General features: G+C 43.4%; 4 protein-coding genes across 4 annotated transcripts; 1 reads left to right on the top strand and 3 right to left on the bottom strand.

The window, feature by feature from the left end:
* Positions 1-955, bottom strand: LOC114240422 (uncharacterized). The gene is made up of 2 exons (XM_028170953.2): positions 906-955; positions 1-691 (listed from the first exon to the last, which is right to left on the bottom strand). Exon 2 carries the CDS (start codon positions 684-686, stop codon positions 129-131), a length of 558 nt encoding a protein of 185 aa, XP_028026754.2. The 5' UTR covers positions 687-691; positions 906-955; the 3' UTR covers positions 1-128.
* A 5,800-nt stretch (positions 956-6,755) lies between these two features.
* Positions 6,756-7,407, bottom strand: LOC114240775 (uncharacterized). The gene has a single exon (XM_028171457.2). The coding sequence runs from the start codon at positions 7,405-7,407 to the stop codon at positions 6,871-6,873; it is 537 nt and encodes a 178-aa protein (XP_028027258.2). The 3' UTR covers positions 6,756-6,870.
* Positions 7,408-12,747: 5,340 nt separating this feature from the next.
* Positions 12,748-13,410, top strand: LOC114240760 (uncharacterized). The gene has a single exon (XM_028171428.2). The coding sequence runs from the start codon at positions 12,757-12,759 to the stop codon at positions 13,291-13,293; it is 537 nt and encodes a 178-aa protein (XP_028027229.2). The 5' UTR covers positions 12,748-12,756; the 3' UTR covers positions 13,294-13,410.
* A 2,936-nt stretch (positions 13,411-16,346) lies between these two features.
* Positions 16,347-17,535, bottom strand: LOC114240536 (uncharacterized). The gene is made up of 2 exons (XM_089735365.1): positions 17,456-17,535; positions 16,347-17,079 (listed from the first exon to the last, which is right to left on the bottom strand). Exon 2 carries the CDS (start codon positions 17,071-17,073, stop codon positions 16,459-16,461), a length of 615 nt encoding a protein of 204 aa, XP_089591491.1. The 5' UTR covers positions 17,074-17,079; positions 17,456-17,535; the 3' UTR covers positions 16,347-16,458.
* Between the last annotated feature and the right edge of the window lie 6,431 nt (positions 17,536-23,966).

Below are 23,966 nucleotides of genomic sequence, written 5' to 3' on the forward strand. Positions count from 1 at the left end.
TTCTCATCATGCAATTTATTCTAACTATTTTATTGACATACCATAATTTTCATTTAATAAAATAGTTAATATTCCGATTACGAGCGCTCGAGAGCGGTCATGGTGGACATGTCGAAATTGATCGATATTCAGTTGAGGGTCTCAGGAAGAGTGACAGCGGGTGCGGGAATGATGGGAGTCGCGACGATCACTGGCTTGGGGGCAACGGGAGTGATGTCAGCAACCTGGACAGGCTTGGGGACGGGGCCATCGACAACGATAACGGGCTCAGCAACGATTTCGGCTTCGTCAACGACAATCACGGGCTCAGGGATAATGGCATCGGCACCGGGTCCGGGGACAATAGGGGCAGAGCTAGCCTGGTTGATGTTCAAAATGATTTGCACGAGAGGAGTGCTGTCAGCAACGGGGGCAAGAGGAGGGCTGTCTACGATAGCGGGTCCAACGGAGATAGGTACCAACTCGTCGACGATGGCAGGCCCAACGGAGATAGGTTCGAACTCGTGGACGATGGCAGGTCCGACGGAAATAGGCTCGAACTCATCTATGATGGCAGGTCCGACAGCGATAGGTACAAAGTCGTCGATGATGGGAGCAGGTCCGGCAACGCCGGGACTCACCAGGCCCTTAGTAGGGCCGGCAACAGCAACGGCCACCACGGCAGCGAAGGACAGGAAGAATTTCATGGTTTCTGTGAACAATATTTATATAATTTAAACACACTACAGCTAATTATTGTCATGTATAAAGTTTTATTGATATTGAAATTCACAAGTATTTTGTATGTATTATATTACTTAATTTAACTAATAATTTTTTTTTTTTTGTCACGCTGTCACCAATTTAAGTTTTGTCTATATTTTTGCGTATTTAATGGAAAAAAGGGAATATTAATTATTACTTACCAAGTGGTTTACAATTGACAAATTATAATATTATACTCACAAAAAATTGCATTATATACGAAATATTATCAAAACAACCTTACAAAGATAATCTAAATACGCCAATCTTGTCTACCAAATTCATAGTTTGTAACCAACTGTCATAAATCTTTTTAATCTTTTTAATTGCTGTTAATGTTAGATAAACAATAGCATTATTTATACATGTAATGTTTTTTATACCAATAAACTGGAGTATTCTAGAGGTGTATGTGCCTAATATTTAATAATAATATTTTTGTTGGATATCTCCAGTATCGCACTATCGTTTGATTTAAGGCAGGAGTGCCATTTGAGACAAACCATTGATGGAAATAAAATGTATCAAGCCTAACGGAGAGAATAATGGGTTCATCGAAGGTCATCACTAATCCAAATGCTCCGATTCTTATACTATCATTGAATATAATAAATTATACTAGTGAACGGTTATGCTTACAAAGTCGTAAAATTGTCTTATACAGAAATAATTCACAATTATTGAGAATACCGTTACTCTAGATACCGGTATGTATTTTTTGTTCCTTATAAAATTTGTTTCAGTCACGGGAAAAGGCCGTCAAAAATTCATATTTCCTCAATAATCATTGAAGAATCAGCGATGAATTGATCTTGTTTTAACGCAATGGTAACATGAATATTGTTCTAAATAACGTATAATATAAAAAGAAATTAAAAAGAAAAATTGAGCTTTCTTTCAAATGTCCAACAAGCCTTTGCAGTCCGGGTCCATGAACAAAAAAAAACCTAAAGATTAAACCGTAAAATGTTTTGTAGACATAATAGCTCGAAGAAAACTCTGTTTACTAAATTATCTGGTTTCACGATAGAGCCCTTATGGAGGGCCGTCAGCTGATGCTCACATCGTGGTTAGTTGTGTTCCCGTTGAGGTCGGACTGCGATTGAAACACCTAGGTTCCATTCTAGACAATCGTTATATATACCTTTGTTTACATATTCCAAGCAGTCTGGTCCCCAAGCTGCTCGAAATGGTTGGCCTTTTGGGCCGGCTTCTGAACAAACCAACACATGAAGGTGGTGCGGTCCATATACGAAGCCTTCGTATAAAACAGATCCCCAAGCTGTCATAGTAACGAATCAAAAGCGGCACCACGTCCTTATTCGATTTATACGGTACTCCGTCGGCTATCCTGCAAAAATGGGATTGAATGATTTGAAGGGGTTTCAAACTAGTGCGGGTCGCGTGAGCGAACACTGCACTTGCATAGGTCATGACTGGGCGTATGCAAGCTTTGTAGAGTGTCACCTTATTACGATGGGCCAGTTTACTTCGTTTGCAAATCATGGGATAGAGGCATCCTATCGATATAGGGACGGAATGTCATCCCTCTGTCGAGGGTGACGCCTAGATATTTGACTTTCGAGGCCCACGGTATGAGCTTGCTGAAAAGAATTATGGGGCGAATGGTGGAGATGTTAACGCGCTTAGTGGACTGCTCGAAGTAGTGGAAAATACTAAACAGGCAAAGTCGCAAACTTTTCCCTACCAATCCTTGAAAAATAATGATTCACTAAGTATTTTCAAAATTTCGTTAATCCAATTTAATCGTGTACTATTAGATTATATTATCATTTACGCGCATGTAATTCGTTATTATCGCAGGCCATAAATCAATATCAAAGTCGTTTTCCAGACGTTTAACCGAAAAACACATTTCTAAAGTGATTTTTCCTTCTGATTAATCAGGTTAGTTTCTAGTTAGTAGCTTATAATTGTTAGTGCACGGTCGTGTTATCTCGTCGTCTGCGAGATATGTGGTCAATAGACTTCACAACATGAGTAGCAACGCTCGCTCATCAGATCCAATAACCCTTGCATTAAACACCTTTAGCTCTATCAATAGGAGCAGGGACTCCGGTAACCGTACTCGTCGAACTCGGCAAAGAGTTCGACGTACAACCTTTTTTTTTTTTTTTCGACGTACAACCTAACTTAAACATCAGCCCGCTGAGTTTCTCGCCGGATCTTCTCAGCGGGTCGCGATTCCGATCACTTTTTTGTATGGAAGTCGTCGTGGGTTAACGGATAAGATGTCGTGTTCGAATCCCGCAGGCGGGTACCAATTTTTCTAATGTAATACGTACTCAACAAATGTTCACAATTGATGATTTCCACGGTTTAATAAAAATGAAATCCGCAAAATTATAATTTGCGTAATTACTGGTGGTAGGACCTATTGTGAGTCGGCGCGGGTGAGTACCACCACCCTGCCTATTTCTGCCGTGAAGCAGTAATGCGTTTCTGTTTGAAGGGTGGGGTAGCCGTTATAACTATACTGAGACCTTAGAACTTATATCTCAATCTGGGTGGCGCCTTTGCTGAGTCTTTGCTCGCCCACCTGCCCTGGTAAAACTGGAAAGGCCTCCGAGCCACCAGTAAATTTAAGTATAAAAAAAAAACGCTCGCCTTAGGACATACATATTATTATATCAGTACATAAGATCGAAGTCTAATATGGTACGATGTACTAATATGGTATGGCGGTAGAAACTTAAGTCAAATAGCACGATGGCTCGGCTCTAATCTTCTTTGGTATCCTTCTTCTTTATCGTTCCCTCACTGCTGAGGATCACGACCAGTCCGTTGTGATTTTCCTCCACAGTGTTCGATCGTGGGTGGCATGGACCACGTCGTATAGACAACCATTAACCGCTTCCTTTATTAGATTTGACTATCTTGCTGGCATTCTGCTTGTATACTACCGCACAAAATGCAGAGCTTAACCCAATTTCCTGGAACCGCTTCGTTCATCAACAGTGTTCTACAGAGATGTTTTTTTGAGAAATAACATATTGCAGGCATAACATATTGCTATAATTATCTACTGTGGTTTCCGTCCCCACAACGTTATGATATATCATTCTCCCTTTTCTCCTGCTGGTAAGTGATAAGTGGTAGGTAGCGACTCGACTATACTCCAATACGCCTACCATCTGTCGCAAATTAAAAACATAAACGACATAAAACAAAATTGTTTAAAAACCTTGTCCTGCTCTTCAAACGAAACATTGTGAATGTATTTATTATTAATGCATAAGCAATTCAACTTTGAACGAGATAAATAATACGCACAATATATATTTTCAAGATTTATATAGTTGAAGTATCTCAGGAAGTCTAACAGTGGGTGCAAATAAAACATAAAAATCGTTTTATTTCTATTTAATTAAGCATAAATATTTCTGCTAAGCCGATTATTCAAATTAGAAAAATAAGATCATATTTTTTTTTTGTTATACTTACATTAATAGACTAATAATAAATTTTAATTTAAATTTAGTGAAATTCAAAAGAACCGCTTTTTTTGGGACCGGGATCTAATCTTCCGATCCGATCGAAAGCGAGTGACCAATTATATAATATGTACATTTTCTATAACGTATTTTGTCTGGGGTCAATCGCAAATAAAATAGTGAAACGGTGAGTGAACCCTTCATTCCCACATCGTGTTGTCTTGTAATTTTTTAAATACATACTTTTACATACATACCGCACAAAATTTCTCTTTTAGTAGATACCCGGGTGAACTAACTTACCCGGTATCTTTTTTTTATGATGGAATGATTACCGATGGCCCGGAGGCCTTTCCAGTTTCACCAGAACAGATGGGCGAGCAAAGGCTCAGCCAGGAGGGTTGGGATTTGCTAATATCTGCCCGAGCGCTTCCGAAGGAGACCTAACAACTCAAGAGCAACTGCTTCGCGAATGAATCTACTACCGGATCGGAATCGCGACCAGCTGTGAAAATCCGGCGAGAAACTCAGCGGGCTGATGCATGGGTTAGGTTGCACGTAGACCTCTTTGTCGAGTTCGACGAGTACGGTTACCGGTGTCCCTAAGCCTGCTCCTAGTGTTAGAGCTGAAGACGTCTAATGCAAAGGTTATTGGATCTGATGGATCCATAAGGACGTGTCTAGGGCGTCGACGGTAACTGACTCCTGCGTGATCAGGATTCGGGGAGTAGTCAGCGGCGGCAACGATAAGGCGATTATCATGACGCATAGCCTTATCGAAGTACCGTTCCGACGCTGACTTCATGTATTTCTGGATTGATTCGAGGGCCAGGTCGTCATGTAAGTCAACGTTCCTCACGAACTACGGAGCCCCGACGGTTAACCTGCAAAAGCGGGACTCTAGGGATTGGAGGGTGTCTATATGTGTGCGGGCCGCGTCAGCGAACACCACACTCGCATAAGTCATGACGAGCCTTATGCAAGTTTTGTAAAGTGTCACCTTGTTCCAAAGGGACATTTTACTCAGCTTACAGATCATGAGATAGAGTCTGCCGAAAATAAATGCGGCACCGTCGCGGACTGTTTTTATATGCGGGCGGAATGTCATGGACGCATCCAGGGACTTCCAGGTACTCGACCTTCCTGGGCCATGGTATAAGTTGGCTGAAGAGGGTGATCGGGGGTGTAATATTTCTCCTCCTGATGCGGAACCCGGTATCAAATGATTACGCGGCCTACATAGACATCCATTCGTGAACGTCGCAACCCACCTTGATTCATGAGTTCTAAGCCTTAATTCTCCCATTCTTCAAAAGAATGACTGCGGCACAAAACACCCTACCATTAGTAGGGACATAAAAAATGTTTTCTTCGACTGTAGCACCTTTGCTATCATTTAAGTTATATTATATTAGTGGATTCTCATGGAGTATGTGCTTTATTGTATACCAATACAAAACCAATGCTAAACATCCAACACGAAAAGCACAGTGGCTGATTTAATTGCTTAAAGCGATCCCTTCCAGGCAATCATCCTGGACAAGAATCATCTAAGATAAGGCATAATTATATAGTAAATTATATGTCAGTAAGATATTATAAAGCTTGCTTTTCGCTTTATAGTTTTCGTAAAGCAGTCTATTTCAGGTCATTTAAATTATTTGTTTGATATATTTCATTGTGAAAACAATAAAATTAATCGCCTGGAGAGAAATCAAGAGCAGAATTTCTTTAAGTATGTCAGTAAAGAGATTGTTTACGTGTTTAATGAAATATTGTTAAAATCTATTTAAACAATACAACATACTAAATAACAATAATTTTTGCTAAGATTAAAATCGTATATAGTATCTCCCTCCAGTCAATAAACTTTCACAATCTTTGACAATTACTCATCTCACGGGTAAAGTGCACGAAGATTCCAGAAACAATGCGGTCACCATTCGGACTTACAATTATTTTCAACATTGTATATTTCAATCTTGATGTCATCTTTCTATGAAGTTCTATTTATGATCAATCAATGGAATGCTTGCACAATGGTCAAGAGAAAGAGACTTTGTTACGGTCCATATGTGTAGTGTGTAAATATAATATGTGCATTGCCCTATGATTCGGTATTTTATTTTGAATAAATAATTATTGAAAAATGTCCTTTTGTCTAGCACACTCTTTGTGTCCTAGCATTGCGCCCTGATTCTTATCACGACTATTGGAGATATGGAATGTTTTGAGCCGAATATGCACTATCAATATGCATATACGAGACTTAAACAAATGCTCCTAAATCCCTAATGTCTTTAACAGAGCCTTATTGGCTATTAAAAAACGAATCCAGAGGAAGCAATCAGGGTCGCCGTCCACCAGATCAATTGTTGTTATTGCCGATGTTTGCAATGTAACAATCGTCGTTTGTAGTACAGTTTGTTCACATTCGGTTCCTCAAACATCGCCTGGCTACATCACATACCTATTAGAGATCTAAAACGAGCTGAAACACTGCTGTTGTACTTAGGAAATAATCATCACCAACGCAAATGAGAATAACAATATATAAAAGTATTCAAATTATTTATTTGTCACATTATAAACTCGTTATTTTGTGTCTTGTTGTTATTCTGGTTATTTTATTTTATATTCTAAAATGATGCACTTAAAGCTAAAACTGCACTTAGTTGAGGATCTCGGGTAAAGTTACGACGGGCGCGGGAATGATGGGAGAAGCGACGATGACCGGAGTGGGAGCCACAGGCTTCTCAACAATCTCGGCTGGCTGAGGATTATAGACGGGGGTTTCAACAGCAGAAGCAGTGGTTGCCTGGTTGATGTTCAAGATGATCTGCACGAGTGGGGTGCTCTGGGTGGTGGGAGTATCGACGATGGCGGGTCCAACGGAGATGGGTTCGTAGTTGTCAACATCCACAAGAGCAGGTCCAACGTGGATAGGTTCGTAGGTGTCAACTAGAGCGGGTCCAACATGGATAGGCTCATAGGTGTCAACTAGAGCGGGTCCAACATGGATAGGTTCGTAGGTGTCAACTAGAGCAGGTCCAACATGGATAGGCTCATAGGTGTCGACAATGGCGGGTCCAACATGGATAGGTTCGTAGGTGTCGACTAGAGCAGGTCCAACGTGGATAGGTTCATAATTCGCTGGGACGGCCACAGCCACAGCTACGACAGCAGCAAAAGATAAGAAGACTTTCATTTTCTGAAATTAAAAATTAATTAAAATCAACGTCTAAAAATAACTTTTAAAGATATACATTGCTCGTGCCATCAATGAAAATAATGTTCTCTTCATGCGTATATGGGTGAACACGCCAATGGGCCACCTTTGTAAAGCGTTACCGGAGCCTATAGAGATCACGACGGAAATGACGCTGCCCACCTTAAGACATGAGGCGGAATTCTCGATATTTTTGTATAATGACTTCCCGCCTTTTTTTTTAAACGGACCGCACCCGTATACTAATGTGAACTACACATGAGGGCTTACAGTACGCCCGACCACCGATAAATGGCGTTTGATGATCGCAATATTCACCCGTTCTCTGGTGAATGCTTTAGTTAAGCTTTTACAGCACCCACGGGAAGAAAAGAGTTGGTGCTATGCTAGATACAATATGGCCGAGTTCAGATAACTTAGTCTGTAGATCCTGAACAACTCACCGGTTTGTATTCACAGAAAATATACATTTATTTTCGATGTACCACATTTTATATGAAATTCTCACTGATCACCGTCACTAATCATTTCTTTGATTGTGCCAGTCATAAGTTCACTCGGATTTTGGATAATCTTCATATGTCAAAAGTATTACATAACATTAAGTTTGATTAATAACACCTCTGACATTTCTCACATCGCTGCAATAAATTATTAATTCTTTCATGACATCTATTGATTGATAATCTAAAAATTAAATGGCAGTTTCAATGTTAGTTTCAATGTGATAATGCGTTAGACTACTAAAGGGTTTTTCATGAAGAGCGCTCCCCTTAAAAATAAAATATAATAAAGCCGTTTAAGTGATATTGGCACAATTTTAATTTTATCTTAAAGTGTATTCGATGACATTATGTATGGAATATAATTTCAAGTGGGGCAGCCGTTGTAACTATACTTATAACTAAATTGTAACTATATTAAGACTTTAGAACTTATATCTCAAGGTGGGTGGCGCATTTACGTTTTAGATTCCTATGGGCTCCAGTAACCACTTAACACCAGGTGGCGTGTGAGTTCGTCCACCCATCTAAGCAATAAAAAGTAAAAATTAAATAAAACTATATTTAGTTACTACATAATATGTATTTAAGACTGTTACATAATATGTATTGAAAGCAACTTGACGACTGTGAATATAATTTTCTATACTTTATTGTTTTTTTTTATGATTGAGAGATTACTGATGGCCCGAAGGCCTTTTCAGTTTCACCAGGACAGGTGGGCAAGCAAAGGCTCAGCCAGGAGGGTTGGGATTTGCTAACAACTGCCCGAGCGCCTCCGAAGGAGACCTAACAACTCAAGACCAATTGCTTCGCGAATGAATCTACTACCGGATCGGAATCGCGACCCGCTGAGAAGATCCGGCGAGAAACTCAGCGGGCTGATGCATGGGTTAGGTTGCACGTCGACCTCTTTGTCGAGTTCGACGAATACGGTTACCGGGGTCCCTAAGCCTGCTCCTAGTGTTAGAGCTGAAGGCGTCTAATGCAAAGGTTATTGGATCTGATGGATCCGTAAGGACGTGTCTAGGGCGTCGACGGTAACTGGCTTCTGCGTTATCAGGATTCGGGGAGTAGTCAGCGGCGGCAACGATAAGGCGATTATCATGACGCATAGCCTTATCGAAGTACCGTTCCGACGCTGACTTCATGTATTTCCCAATTGATTCGAGGCCCAGGTCGTCGTGTAGGTCAACGTTCCTCACGAACCACGGAGCCCCGACGGCTAACCTGCAAAAGCGGCATTGTAGGGATTGGAGGGTGTCTATGTGTGTGCGGGCCGCGTGAGCGAACACCACACTCGCATAAGTCATGACGGGCCTTATGCAAGTTTTGTAAAGTGTCGTCATCTCGTTCCGAAGGGACATTTTACTCCGCTTACAGATCATGGGATAGAGTCTGCCGAGAATAAATGCGGCACAGTCGCGGACTGTTTTTATATGCGGGCGGAATGTCATGGTTGCATCCAGGGTGACTCCCAGGTACTTGACTTTCCTGGCCCAGGGTATAGGTTGGCCGAAGAGGGTGATCGGGGGTGTAATATTTCTCCTCCTAATGCGTGAGGAAATAAGCGGTGAGATTCCCCTTTAAAATAACACTGCGGTGCTTTTCGCTGGGTTGATGTCTAGGCGCCATTTTCGGAACCACTGTCCTAGGGCTACGACTGCGCTCTGAAGCTTCCTCGCAATAAGGGACTTATTTCTACTCGAATAGTAAACAGTCGTGTCGTCGGCGAATAAAGCTAACTGGGTCGGCGGCGACCGGGGAATATCGTTGACGAATAAGCTAAATAGGAGGGGCGAGAGGACAGAGCCTTGCGGGACTCCAGCCATGAGAGGTCACGACTTTATTATGTTTAATCTAGCGTTTGACAGGCATCCGTAACGAACGAAACGTGAAACGAAAATAATAAAAGTGAGATTGAACCATTGATATAAATACATACTAACTACATACCTAGGCGGCACTGAAAATTTCGGGAATTAACGAAGTGACACAACATTACTATTTAAAAATGTATTTATTGCTTTTCGAAGTATTCTCCGCGAAATTTGACACATTTTTCCATACGATGGAACCAATCATTGGAGCAACCATTCCATTCGGAAGTTGGGGTCTCCAAAATGGCCGTTTTGTAGGCGTCCACAGCTTCTTCAGGTGATGAAAATCTCTGTCCACGCAATTTATTCTTTATTTTAGGGAAAGTATAGAAATCATTAGGGCTTAGGTCGGGGCTGTACGGCGGATGGTCTAATAATTCTATGTTTGCTTGCTCTAAAAACTCTTTTGTTCTGTGCGCGGTGTGAGAACTCGCATTGTCGTGATAGAGGATGATGTGGCGGTTGCAGTACTCTTTACGGAGTTCAGAAACGACCTGTGGCAAACAAATGCATACCATTCTGCATTAACCGTTCTTTGTCCCTCAAGAGGAATAGTCGTAACATGGCCGGTTTTGGAGACAAACGTGGCCACCATTTTTTTTGCAACACTCCGTGAACGAACAATTTTTGTTGGCTTTAACTCATTTTCGAACATCCAAACTCGTGACTGGCTTTTTGTTTCGGGTTCGTACGCATATATCCAGGATTCGTCACCTGATACAATGTTGTATACAGCATTTGAGGATCCTGCGTGGAATCTTTCGAGAGTTCTCACGTACCAAGTAACGCGAGCCGCTTTTTGCTCTTCACAGAGCGAATGCGGTATCCATCGGGAAAACAACTTTTTTACACCTAATTGTTCATGCAAGATTATTTGTATTTGACTCATGCCAATGTCTAAGGTTGCCTGAATTTCGCGGTATGTCACATGTCGATCTTCCTCAATCAGCCTACGCATAGCATCAACGTTTTCTTGGGTGACTGCAGTTTTTGGACGACCTTGACGGGGATCATCACTGAGCTTGACACGTCCACGTTGAAACTCAGCAAACCAGCGATAAATTGTGGTTTTGGATGGGGCTTCATCACCAAATGCAGAAATCATCTGGTCAACACACTGTTTTTGTGTTAAACCACTTCGAAAGTCATAATAAATCATCGCTCTTGAATTTTCTCGAGTCAATTCCATTTTCTCAACGACTTAACAAGTTTGACGAAGCCTCGTGACAAGACCGAGAATCTTTTTTTAAATAAATAAATGGTATTCGATTTTTAAAACCAAGGAGTTTTCAATTAAAAAGATTTTAATATGACAGGAACAGTGGAAATATTCCATTCCCGATACTTTTAGTGCAGCCCTCGTAATTCTGTGTATTACATGTATATCGATGAATTGAACCGTAAAAAATTTATCAACTACATGTACGAAAACCTAAGAATATGTAATCATTTTATATTGAGTGTCATCATGTTATATTGAGTGGAGTGCTCTGAATAATTGTTTGAGATGATACCATTATCTCGTTTCTACCATCGCACTGCCCGCCACCGGAGTAAAGTTCATCCATACTACCACTGCGTTCATCCACAGTGCGTTTCCAGAGATCTTTTGTGCCACGTACCATCCGACTTTGGAATGAGCTCCCCCCTCCACGGTGTTTCCCGAGCGCTATGATATATCCTTCTTCAAACGAGGCTTCTGGAGAGTACTTAACGGTAGGCAGCGGTTTGGCTCTGCCCCTGTCATTGCTGTTGTCCATAGACGACGGTAACTACTCACTATCAGGTGGGCCGTATGCTCGTCTACCCACAAGGGCAATAAAAAAATTACCAAAAAATAGTTAATAGCCATCAGTTGACCTCTGTAAGTAATAATTAAAATATTTGAACTCCTATGTGTTACTGAATTAAACAATAAAATCCAACTGCATTAAAAATGCTGGCTAAAAAGAGAACTAAATTGCATTATTTTATTTCTTTGCAGTAACTAACAGTACTGCAGTAACTAACATTCAAGTTATATTTGATTTGGTTGACTATTTTTAGTTTTTTTTGGACACCACTGACTATGGACAAGTACAAATGGACAAGTATTATATAGTAATACTATACTACACCCACAACTGAGATGAATCTAACTAATAATACCTCATATTTTAAAAGGTTTAGATTCCTATGTGCTACAGCGTGCTGAAGAATACGTCTATATCTCACGTATTCTTCAGCACTGTATACACGATGTGTCACCGCCATCATTGAGACTTCTTTAATGGTATTTTCACGAACGTCATACGTGTCATTAATCGAACGTAATTTTATGTAATACTGATGGCGCATGAAGGGTATGCCTTAAATCATGAAAATTATCTAAAATACAAGTCAAATTATGACTGACACAATCAACCAAATGCTTATTAACGGCGATCAGTGATCTTCAATTCTTTGATAACAATTTCATATAAAATATCGTACATTGAAAAGAAATGTACAGTTTCTGTGAATACAAATCGGTGAGTAGTCTACAGTCTACGGACTATGTTATGGGCTTTAGAATAAATAGCACCAACTCTTTTCTGTCCGTGGCTGCTGTAAAAGCTGGCTAAAGCATTCACCGGAGAATGGGCGAATATTGCGATCGGCAACCGCCATTTATCGGTGGTCGGGCATACTGTAAGACCTCATGTCTAGTTCACTTAACGATATAAATGGGAGGAGGGGTGGTTTTAAAAAAATATCGAGAATTCAGCCTCATCTCTCAATGTGGGTAGCATCATTTCCTTGGTGATTTCTATGGGCTCCGGTAACGCTTTACAAAGGTGGGCCGTGAGCGTATTCACCCATATATGTACACAAAAATATAATAATTTTCGTTGATTGCACGAGAAATGTATTTCTTCAAGATGTGTTTTTAGACGTTGGTTTTATTTAATTTTCAATTTCAGAAAATGAAAATCTTCTTATCCTTTGCTGCCATCGTAGCTGTGGCTGTGGCCGTCCCAACGAATTATGAACCTATCCACGTTGGACCTGCTCTAGTTGACACCTACGAACCTATCCATGTTGGACCCGCCATTGTCGACACCTATGAGCCTATCCATGTTGGACCTGCTCTAGTTGACACCTACGAACCTATCCATGTTGGACCCGCTCTAGTCGACACCTATGAGCCTATCCATGTTGGACCCGCTCTAGTTGACACCTACGAACCTATCCACGTTGGACCCGCTCTTGTGGATGTTGACAACTACGAGCCTATCTCCGTTGGACCCGCCATCGTCGATACCCCCAGCGCTCAGAGCACCCCACTCGTGCAGATCATCTTGAACATCAACCAGGCTACCACTGCTTCTGCTGTTGAAGCCCCTGTCTATAATCCTCAGCCAGCCGAGATTGTTGAGAAGCCTGTGGCTCCCACTCCGGTCATCGTCGCTTCTCCCATCATTCCCGCGCCCGTCGTAACTTTACCCGAGATCCTCAACTAAGTGCAGTTTTAGCTTTAAGTACATCATTTTAGAATATAAAATAAAATAACCAGAATAACAACAAGACACAAAATAACGAGTTTATAATGTGACAAATAAATAATTTTAATACTTTTATATATTGTTATTCTCATTTGCGTTGGTGATGATTATTTCCTAAGTACAACAGCAGCGTTTCAGCTCTGAGATCTAATAGGTATGTGATGTAGCCAGGCGATGTTTGAAGAACCGAATGTGAACAAACTGTACTACAAACGACGTTTGTTACATTGCGAACATTGCCAAGAACAATGACAAGGTTTTGTCCTAAGCTGTGATAATAAATAATAAATAAATAAATATTTACTAACAATTACGCCCCACGTGGACGTGGGCTACGGACCGTCGAGGCGGTTTACCCAGTCTTTGATGACTGGGTGAATCGTGGCGAAGGACGTCTCACCTTTCGTCTGGTGCAGGTGCTGACCGGGCACGGATGCTTCGGGAAGTACCAGCGCCGGATAGGGGTTGAGCCGACGACGAGGTGTCACCATTGTGGACACGACCTGGACACGGCGGAGCATACGCTTGCTGTCTGCCCCGCTTGGGAGGTGCAGCGCCGTGTCCTGGTCACAAAGATAGGACCTGACTTGTCGCTGCCTGGCGTCGTGGCATCGATGCTTGGCGGCGATGAGTCCTGGAAGGCTATGCTCGACTTCTGCGAGTGCACCATCTCGCAGAAGGAGGCGGCGGGGCGAGTGAGGCAAAGCTCTCCTCACTACGCAGAAACCCGCCGCCGCCGAGCAGGGGGTCGGGACCGAGGTCGTATCCGTGACCTGGCCCCCTAAGAGCTAGGGGTCCCACCCGTTTTGTGCGGGGAGAGACCCAGACGTGGGGTGGCGTGCTTTGCACGCTCACCCGCAGTAGGAGGCCGGGTGATGGTAGACCGCGTCCCCCGACCGCTCTGGGGGAAGGTGTAACGCGGCGCCATCAAGGCGGGCTCTCGGCCCGCTGCACGAGAGAACCGGTGGTCGTGTCGCTGGCGGCCGCCGGTCCGGCGTCCGTGGGACGGTGGGATGGATGCTCTGCGTCAACCCTGTCCCGCCGTCTCAATAGCCCCGACTGGGCTCCGGCCCGGTCCGAGGTAGGGCGCCGGTTGTGAGCGGTAGAAGTTTTTAGTGAGGTTCAACTCCCACCTGCCGCGCGGGTGGGGATCCGGCGATTTTCTCCTGTGGAAAAAAAAAAAAAAAAAAAAAAAACAATTACGCCACGGTAACTGATCCCGTGATAAGTTCGTAAAGAACCTGTGTTACAGGTACCAAATAACGGAAATAAATGTAATATTTTTATTATACACATACATATATTTAATATACATCCATAACCCTGGAAAAGACATTTATATTTATCATACAAATATCTTCCCTTGGCGGGATTCGAACTCGCGACCCTCTTGTGTAGTGACCATGTCACTTACCACTACACCAGACAGCCGTAGACTAGTCCTTTTTTAATTCGTTTCATGTGAGACGCCGTCTGGATATGTTGCGATTAATGTATTGAGATCATTAAAACCATAATTATCCCTACCACATATTGATCTGGTGGATGGTGACCCTGATTACTTCCTCTGAATTCGTATTTGAATAGCCAATAAGGCTCTGTTAAGGACATTAAGGAATTAGGCGAATTTGTTCTAGTCTCGTATGTGCATATTGATAGTACATATTCGGCTCAAAACATTCCATATCTACGGTAGTCGTGATAAGAATGAGGGGTGCCATGCCAGGACACAAAGATGTGCTAAATAAAAGGCGCTGGGAATTGTTCAATAATCCTTTTTTCAACATAAAATAGCGAATCGTAAGGCAATGCACACATGTATGTGTGCAGTATATATTATATATTGAAGGAATAACATCGTGTATTAAAAAGCAAAATTATAATTTGCGTAATTACTGGTGGTAGGGCACCTCTTGTGGGTGGGTCCGCACGGGTAGGCACCACCACTCTGCCTATTTCTGTCGTAAAGCAGTAATGCGTTTCAGTTTGAAGGGTGGGACAGCCTTTGTAACTATACTGAGACCTTAGAATTAATATCTCAAGGTGGGTGGCGCATTTACGTTGTAGATGTCTATGGGCTCCAGTAACCAGGTGGGCTGTGAGCTCGTCCATCCATCTAAGCAATAAAAAAATAATAATAATAAGAAACAAAAGTTATGCCTCTGAATTCTAAATACCTAGAATTGATTCCAATTCGTGGTCAGTTTTACCTGATTATTAACAAAAAAATACAATAATTTACCATTAATTTTTGTTTTGTTATACAAAAACTATTATCAAGACTAAAAATTATCTTAGATAACTATTTTTTAGATATTAATTATCATTGTTGCATGTTAATCCTTCTTAGTGGATAATTTATGTATTTACGAACGTGTTAGTTTTTATTATTTGCAAGATAACTTATAATGTTTTAGCAAGTAATCACGTGTGCTCATATTCTAATTTATGATTTTTCGCATTAGGAATTTATAATCCATGGAAAATCGCTATCCCATATTAGGTTTAATTTATATACGTTATATAGTTATGATACATTATCGTTTATTTATTTACTCATTTTGGAGAATCTTTTTTGTACTTATGGAGTTAATGTTGAATTTTTTTTTTTGTGTAAACTTAATTTTCTAAATTTCTCTTTATTTTCCTTTCTAATTATATGTGATTTTGATGGTGGAAACATGTTTGGTTATTGTTTTAGCTATCTTTTAATTTTATTTTATTTTGTACTGTTGGTTTCCCAAATAAATACATAAATATGATTTTGATTCCAAAGTATATCAGCAAAGAGCAAAGAGACAGTTAAATACATGTTAAATCCACGTGATTCGTAAATCTCAAAAAATACTTCACATTTTCTAAGGCATGGCCTTAAAAATCTCCAGTCCCGTAGAGACAAGAGACTGTACCTACCTCTGCGCTCGCAAAATCATCATAGCATCAACATTTTAGACGGTAATCATGTGAAAAATAACAGATAACTCGGGAAATGAAATATTCAATTGCAAAAATAAAACATTCAAATGTATCAATATACTTTTGTGTCAATTTTATTCGTACAATTGAGGTAATGCAATACCTATGTTATTGACATTGCATTGGAGCAAGTTCTATCACAGTTACTTAGTTGAGCTCCTCAGGGAGGGTGACGGCAGGAGAGGGTATGATGGGGGTTCCAATGATGACGGGGGCGACGGGGGTGGGGTTGATGGGAGCAACGATGACGGGCTCAGGGACAATGGGGATGGGGTTGATGGGAGCAACGATAACGGGCTCAGGGACAATGGGGCCCTGTTCAGCCTCTTCGACGATAATAACGGGGTCGGGTTTAACTTCATCGGACTCGTCAACAATGACGGGCTGGGGAATGATAGCAGCATCAGCGCCTGGCTGGTTCACGTTCACAATGATCTGAACGAGAGGAGCGGGCTGGCCTGGTGCGACTGGTCCAACGATAACGGGGGAGGGCACGATTGGCTCAGCGACATCACCACCGTCGGGAAGAGGGAAGTCGATGATTTCGGGTCCGAAAATAGGCTCCTGGATGGGGTCTATGACGTTGAGAGCGACGAGGATTTCTTGCAGGTGCTTGAGAAGGAGAGCAGCGGTGGCTGGGTCTGTGCTGGGGCTGTGGATAGCGTCCAGAATGGCTTGCAGCTCAGCATTGATCCTAATGGGCTTGATGGGGCTGGCGACAGCCACAGCTACGATAGCAACGAGAGCAACGAAGAGTTTCATTTTTAGCTGAAAAAAGAAAAAACATATTTAAACATCTGGCTACTCGGTGCCCATATCAATTCTTTTTATTGCTTAGGTGGGTAAATGAGCTCACGGCCCACCTGATGTTAATTGGCTACCGGAGCCCATAGACATTTACAACGTAAATACCGCCACCTAACTACCTTGAGTTATGAGTTGTTAAGTCTGAATTTTCACAGTACAACGGCTATTTATCAACAATTAATTTTTGATTGAAGAACAGAATAGTGATAAGTAAAAAACGAAAAATAAACATTAAAAAAATTATTATTCGAACGTTTAAAAAAATGAAGTCTGACAGGTGGAATTAGCATACTGATTATTATATTATTAATATGTTTACTCCATAAATTGTACTTACATACTTTTGTTTGCTTGCAATGATCAAACTGATGCAATCGAAATGAATACGACCTATTTTATAGTATTTGGAATATTGCGTCTTATCATTATGAAATTAAGAAATATACCCAAAAAATTTATTGAGCTATTATTTTTATTAAACCTTTTTATTCCCAATCGTAAATGATATGTGTTTCTTATCATATTGTAAGTCAATTCAACATTTTTCTAAGCATGACATGTACAGTTTTGTCCTTTGAGTTCAAGATCATTTTACATTAACAAATTGTTGCGCAATTCATGTTTGAGAGGAGGGCATTGACCAGCGAACTTAGAAAAATGAGACCAACGAATTTATGTTAATTTCTAATAGATTTTTTTTTGTCAGTAGGAAATCGCCGGACTTCCGCCCTTCACTGGGGATGGAAGGCGGGGCCTGTCGGAGTCGAACCGACTAAAACCTCCTGTCGCTCAACAAGCAGCATCCAAACCTCGCATGACACAGAGCTCATGAAAAGGCAAAGGGGGGAAAGTGAAGTGTTTAGTGCGGAGCACATCTCTCCCATTACCCTCCCCCTGGGGACGCCGGACTGGCGATCGTCGGCGCCACGACCACCAGCCCTCTCGGTCGGCAGGCTATTCGAAACCCGTCTAGATGGCGCCGGTTAGAATGGTCTATCTTACGGAATACCCCGCTGGGTCAGAACCAGCGTGGGTTGAGGATAGCCGGCCTTCCATCACCCGGATGCTCATGCATAAAACGTGTGCAGAGCAGCTTGCACGTCGTGTTCTTAGACCCCCTTCGTCGGTCCCCAGGCCGACATGTGAGGAAGACCCGAAACACTTAGAGGGCCAGGGCTTGGGCGAAATCCGCCTCCCTTGCGCCCGCTCGACGGCGGCGGCCCTGTGCGTCTCTCACACACCCCGCCGCCTCCTTCTGCGAGATGGTGCACTCGCAGAAGTCGAGCATCGCCTTCCACAACTCGTCGTCGCCGAGCATCAATGTCACAACACTCGGCAACGACAAGTCGTTTCCTATTTTTGCAACGAGGACACGGCGCCACCCCTTCCATACAGTGCAGGCGACGAGCGTGTGCTCCGCCGTGTCCAAGTCGCAACCACAATGGTGGCACTCTGCCGTCGGCTCGGCTCCGATCCGGTGCAGGAACTCACCGAAGCAACCATGCCCAGTGAGCACCTGCGTGAGCCGGAAAGTGAGGCGTCCTCTGTCACGATTCACCCATTTCACAAGAACCGGGCGAATCGCCTCGACGGCCCTACGACCAGCCGAAGGATCGGTCAGCCGTCTGGACCATGACTCCAGCAATTTCAAATAGTTAGTAGAGGAGCCCACGATGCATAGAGATTTACTGCCTTCTGTGTCAGGCCAGCTAGATAACGAAAGTTTCTTAAGGTGTTGATCGAAATGTTTCGTTATCAAACCGTGTACCGTGTATTATTCGTTATTATTATTATGTATCTTTACTTCAGTAAATAAACCATAATATTTTGTTAGTAACTATCACTTATAATCTATGTTAGTAAATTAAAAACCTAACACATAATTATTAGATTTTTTGTCTCCCGGCTTTCTTACATATGTTTTTTTATTGCTTGAAACGCATTACTGCTTCACGGCAGCGTCGATGAATCCCCTACCGTGTCTGAGCCTGTCCAGGTCGTAGATGTCTCCCCCAGTTGTCCCTAAGCCTGTGATCGTGGCCAAACCCATCATCCTCGCTCCTGCTGTCACCCTTCATGCGACTCTCAACTAAGCTATAAGCATATAAATATTTTCAGTCAATTCAAATATGAATAAAGAAGCAATATCCTAATTTTATACAATTATATCAAACAAAGAGCAAAGAGAGTAAGGCGAAATATGTAACTAATAATAATAACGAATTCACTACAAAATAAAGATCTGTTTGCCAATCATTTTACCAATTTTTTTTCACCTTGTTCCTTTTTGTCTGTTCAGGCCAAATTTTGTACCTGTTTAATTAGTATTTTTTATTGCCTTTGTAGACAAACCAGCACACTGCTTATCGGCGTTCACTAGTCATTAGCACATAGGGACGAAAGTAACGCAAGAGACTGTTTTTAAAAGGTTTCCTTAAAACCTTTTCCTTCAGGTTCGTAGGGCCTGATGCAAAATGTTTTCGCATCAGGTCCTACGAACAATGTGCTCTGTCCACTTCGTCAATCTCGTAATTCTTCGGCCGTATACATATTACTATACAGTCAAACCTGGATAAGCGAGAGTTCAAGGGAGCACAATCTTATTCTCGCTTATAGAGGTTTCTCACTAACCCGAGTTTCTCCTTAATGCACCCTCTGAACTTCATTTCGCGATTTTCCGGATTCAAACGCATTAACTATTTTAAGTTTATTACTTAATGACAGTACTTTAATTTTCCGTTTTGACATAATGCAGAACAGAACTTTCCTTAGCAATTGATTAACGATAAACTGAGTAAGTTCGACAAACAGGACAGTACACAAGCACACGTGTCCATTCGAAAAGCATACGATAAAATAACAACGTTATTTAGTTCCACGAAATAGAATATTCAATATTGACGAGAAAACAATACGAAATCAATGATAGGACGTTCCACGAAAGTTAAGAATGAGTCATAAAATAGCACATGTTAAATTTGTAATTTGTTTTTTCATTTGTTCCTCCTAAATAATATAAATAAATAAAGCTCGATTGTCGCTTATAGAGGTATAGTTAAGTAGCTGTCTCCCTTATGGAGGTCCATGAGGGAAAAACGACTCTCTCTTACAGAGGTTTCTGTTTCTCGCTAATAGAGGTTTTGGGAGCTTAAAATGACTGGTCCTGGCTATTACTCTCACTAATAGAGTTTTCTCACTTATCCAGTTCTCACTTACCCAGGTTTGACTGTATATACCTATAGAAATTACCGCGGATGCCCCCGAGCCCCTAAAATAAATCGACGCGTCGCCCGCCAAAACCGCCTCCGAGATTTCGGCCCAGACATCAAAGCCTCGGCACCCTCTGTGTCGCAGGCTAAGCCAGCGTTCGTTTCGGCGCCGGTGCCCAGTGTCTCGGCCTGGGCGAAACCGCTGCCGTACACGAACACGGCTACAACTCCCTCCTCCGCGATTCGTCCCGCCCCCGCGACTCGTCCCTCTTCCGCGACTTGCCCTCCGACCGCGTCCGAAAATCTCGCTTTAGCGATCGACTTCTTTCAGTCGATCAACTTTGAGCGCGTTAACGCTTTGGGCGACGCCATTCGCGCTGCCTCCACTGCACAACACTTTATCGCCGTTGTGCAAGAATACGCCGACGTATACGCGTCATTAAATACGTACGTCCTCCCCTCACTCCGCCGGTAATCAATGGCGTATATAAGTAGAATAAAGCCCCTATCCGTAACGATAGGATTTTTTAACGCTTACGGTCTCGCAAATCAACGTGATCAGGTTTCTGACTTTTTGCGTGACCATCAAATTGATATCTTTTTAGTGCAGGAGACCCTACTTAAGCCCGCGCGCCGTGACCCTAAAATCGCGAACTATAACATGGTCAGGAACGACAGGCTCTCTGCTCGTGGTGGTGGTACCGTCATTTACTATAGAAGAGCCCTGCATTGCGTCCCGCTCGATCCTCCCGCGCTCGCTAATATCGAAGCATCAGTGTGCCGAATCTCACTGACGGGACACGCGCCGATCGTTATCGCGTCCGTTTATCTTCCACCGGATAAGATCGTTCTAAGCAGTGATATCGAGGCGCTGCTCGGCATGGGGAGCTCTGTCATTCTGGCGGGCGACCTAAATTGTAAACACATCAGGTGGAACTCACACACTACAACCCCGAATGGCAGGCGGCTTGACGCGTTAGTCGATGATCTCGCCTTCGATATCGTCGCTCCGCTAACCCCGAATCACTACCCGCTAAATATCGCGCATCGCCCGGATATACTCGACATAGCGTTATTAAAAAACGTAACTCTGCGCTTACACTCGATCGAAGTAGTTTCAGAGTTAGATTCAGACCACCGTCCCGTCGTTATGAAGCTCGGTCGCGCTCCCGATTCCGTTCCCGTCACGAGGACTGTGGTGGATTGGCACACGCTGGGCATCAGCCTGGCTGAATCTGATCCACCATCGCTCCCGTTTAACCCAGACTCTACCCCGTCTCCTCAGGATACCGCTGAAGCCATAGACATCTTAACGTCACACATCACCTCGACATTAGATAGGTCATCGAAACAAGTTGTAGCGGAGGACTTCCTTCACCGCTTCAAATTGTCCGACGATATTAGGGAACTCCTTAGAGCTAAGAACGCCTCGATACGCGCCTACGACAGGTATCCTACCGCGGAAAATCGTATTCGAATGCGTGCCCTACAACGCGACGTAAAGTCTCGCATCGCCGAAGTCCGAGATGCCAGATGGTCTGATTTCTTAGAAAGACTCGCGCACTCTCAAAGGTCTTACTACCGCTTAGCTCGTGCTCTCAAATCGGATACGGTAGTAACTATGCCCCCCCTCGTAGGCCCCTCAGGCCGACTCGCGGCGTTCGATGATGATGAAAAAGCAGAGCTGCTGGCCGATACATTGCAAACCCAGTGCACGCCCAGCACTCAATCCGTGGACCCTGTTCATGTAGAATTTGTAGACAGTGAGGTAGAACGCAGAGTCTCCTTGCCACCCTCGGACGCGTTACCACCCGTCACCCCGATGGAAGTTAAAGACTTGATCAAAGACCTACGTCCTCGCAAGGCTCCCGGTTCCGACGGTATATCCAACCGCGTTATTAAACTTCTACCCGTCCAACTCATCGTGATGTTGGCATCTATTTTCAATGCCGCTATGGCGAACTGTATCTTTCCCGCGGTGTGGAAAGAAGCGGACGTTATCGGCATACATAAACCCGGTAAACCAAAAAATCATCCGACGAGCTACCGCCCGATTAGCCTCCTCATGTCTCTAGGCAAACTGTATGAGCGTCTGCTCTACAAACGCCTCAGAGACTTCGTCTCATCCAAGGGCATTCTCATCGATGAACAATTCGGATTCCGTACAAATCACTCATGCGTTCAACAGGTGCACCGCCTCACGGAGCACATTCTTGTGGGGCTTAATCGACCAAAACCGTTATACACGGGAGCTCTCTTCTTCGACGTCGCAAAAGCGTTCGACAAAGTCTGGCACAACGGTTTGATTTTCAAACTATTCAACATGGGCGTGCCGGATAGTCTCGTGCTCATCATACGGGACTTCTTGTCGAACCGCTCTTTTCGATATCGAGTCGAGGGAACCCGCTCCTCCCCACGACCTCTCACAGCTGGAGTCCCGCAAGGCTCTGTCCTCTCACCCCTCCTATTTAACTTATTCGTTAACGATATTCCCCGGTCGCCGCCGACCCATTTAGCTTTATTCGCCGACGACACGACTGTTTACTATTCCAGTAGAAACAAGTCCCTAATCGCGAAGAAGCTTCAGAGCGCAGCCCTAGCCCTAGGACAGTGGTTCCGAAAATGGCGCATAGACATCAACCCAGCGAAAAGTACTGCGGTGCTATTTCAGAGGGGAAGCTCCACACGGATTTCCTCCCGTATTAGGAGGAGGAATCTCACACCCCCGATTACTCTCTTTAGTCAATCCATACCCTGGGCCAGGAAGGTCAAGTACCTGGGCGTTACCCTGGATGCATCGATGACATTCCGCCCGCATATAAAATCAGTCCGTGACCGTGCCGCGTTTATTCTCGGTAGACTCTACCCCATGATCTGTAAGCGGAGTAAAATGTCCCTTCGGAACAAGGTGACACTTTACAAAACTTGCATAAGGCCCGTCATGACTTACGCGAGTGTGGTGTTCGCTCACGCGGCCCGCACACACATACACACCCTTCAATCTCTACAATCCCGCTTTTGCAGGTTAGCCGTCGGAGCTCCGTGGTTCGTCAGGAACGTTGACCTACACGACGACCTGGGCCTCGAATCTATCCAGAAATACATGAAGTCAGCGTCGGAACGGTACTTCGATAAGGCTATGCGTCATGATAATCGCCTTATCGTAGCCGCCGCTGACTACTCCCCGAATCCTGATCATGCAGGAGCCAGTCACCGTCGACGCCCTAGACACGTCCTTACGGATCCCTCAGATCCAATAACCTTTGCACTAGACGCCTTCAGCTCTAGGAGCAGGCTTAGGGACCTCGGTAACCGTACTCGTCGAACTCGACAAAGAGTTCGCCGTGCAACCTAACCCATGAATCAGCTCGCTGAGTTTCTCGCCGGATCTTCTCAGCGGGTCGCGATTCCGATCCGGTAGTAGATTCATTCGCGAAGCAGCTACTCTTGAGCTGTTAGGTCTCCTTCGGAGGCGCTCGGGTAGCTGTTAGCAAATCCCACCCCTCCTGGCTGAGCCTTTGCTCGCCCACCTGTCCTGGTGAAACTGGAAAGGCCTCCGGGCCACCAGTAATCCTTCAATCATAAAAAAAAAAAAAAAAAAATATATACCTATAGAAGATTGCACAAAGTGGGAATGAG

The sequence above is a fragment of the Bombyx mandarina genome, chromosome 19, assembly GCF_030267445.1.
Source record: "Bombyx mandarina strain Sakado chromosome 19, ASM3026744v2".
Lineage (NCBI taxonomy): Eukaryota > Metazoa > Arthropoda > Insecta > Lepidoptera > Bombycidae > Bombyx > Bombyx mandarina.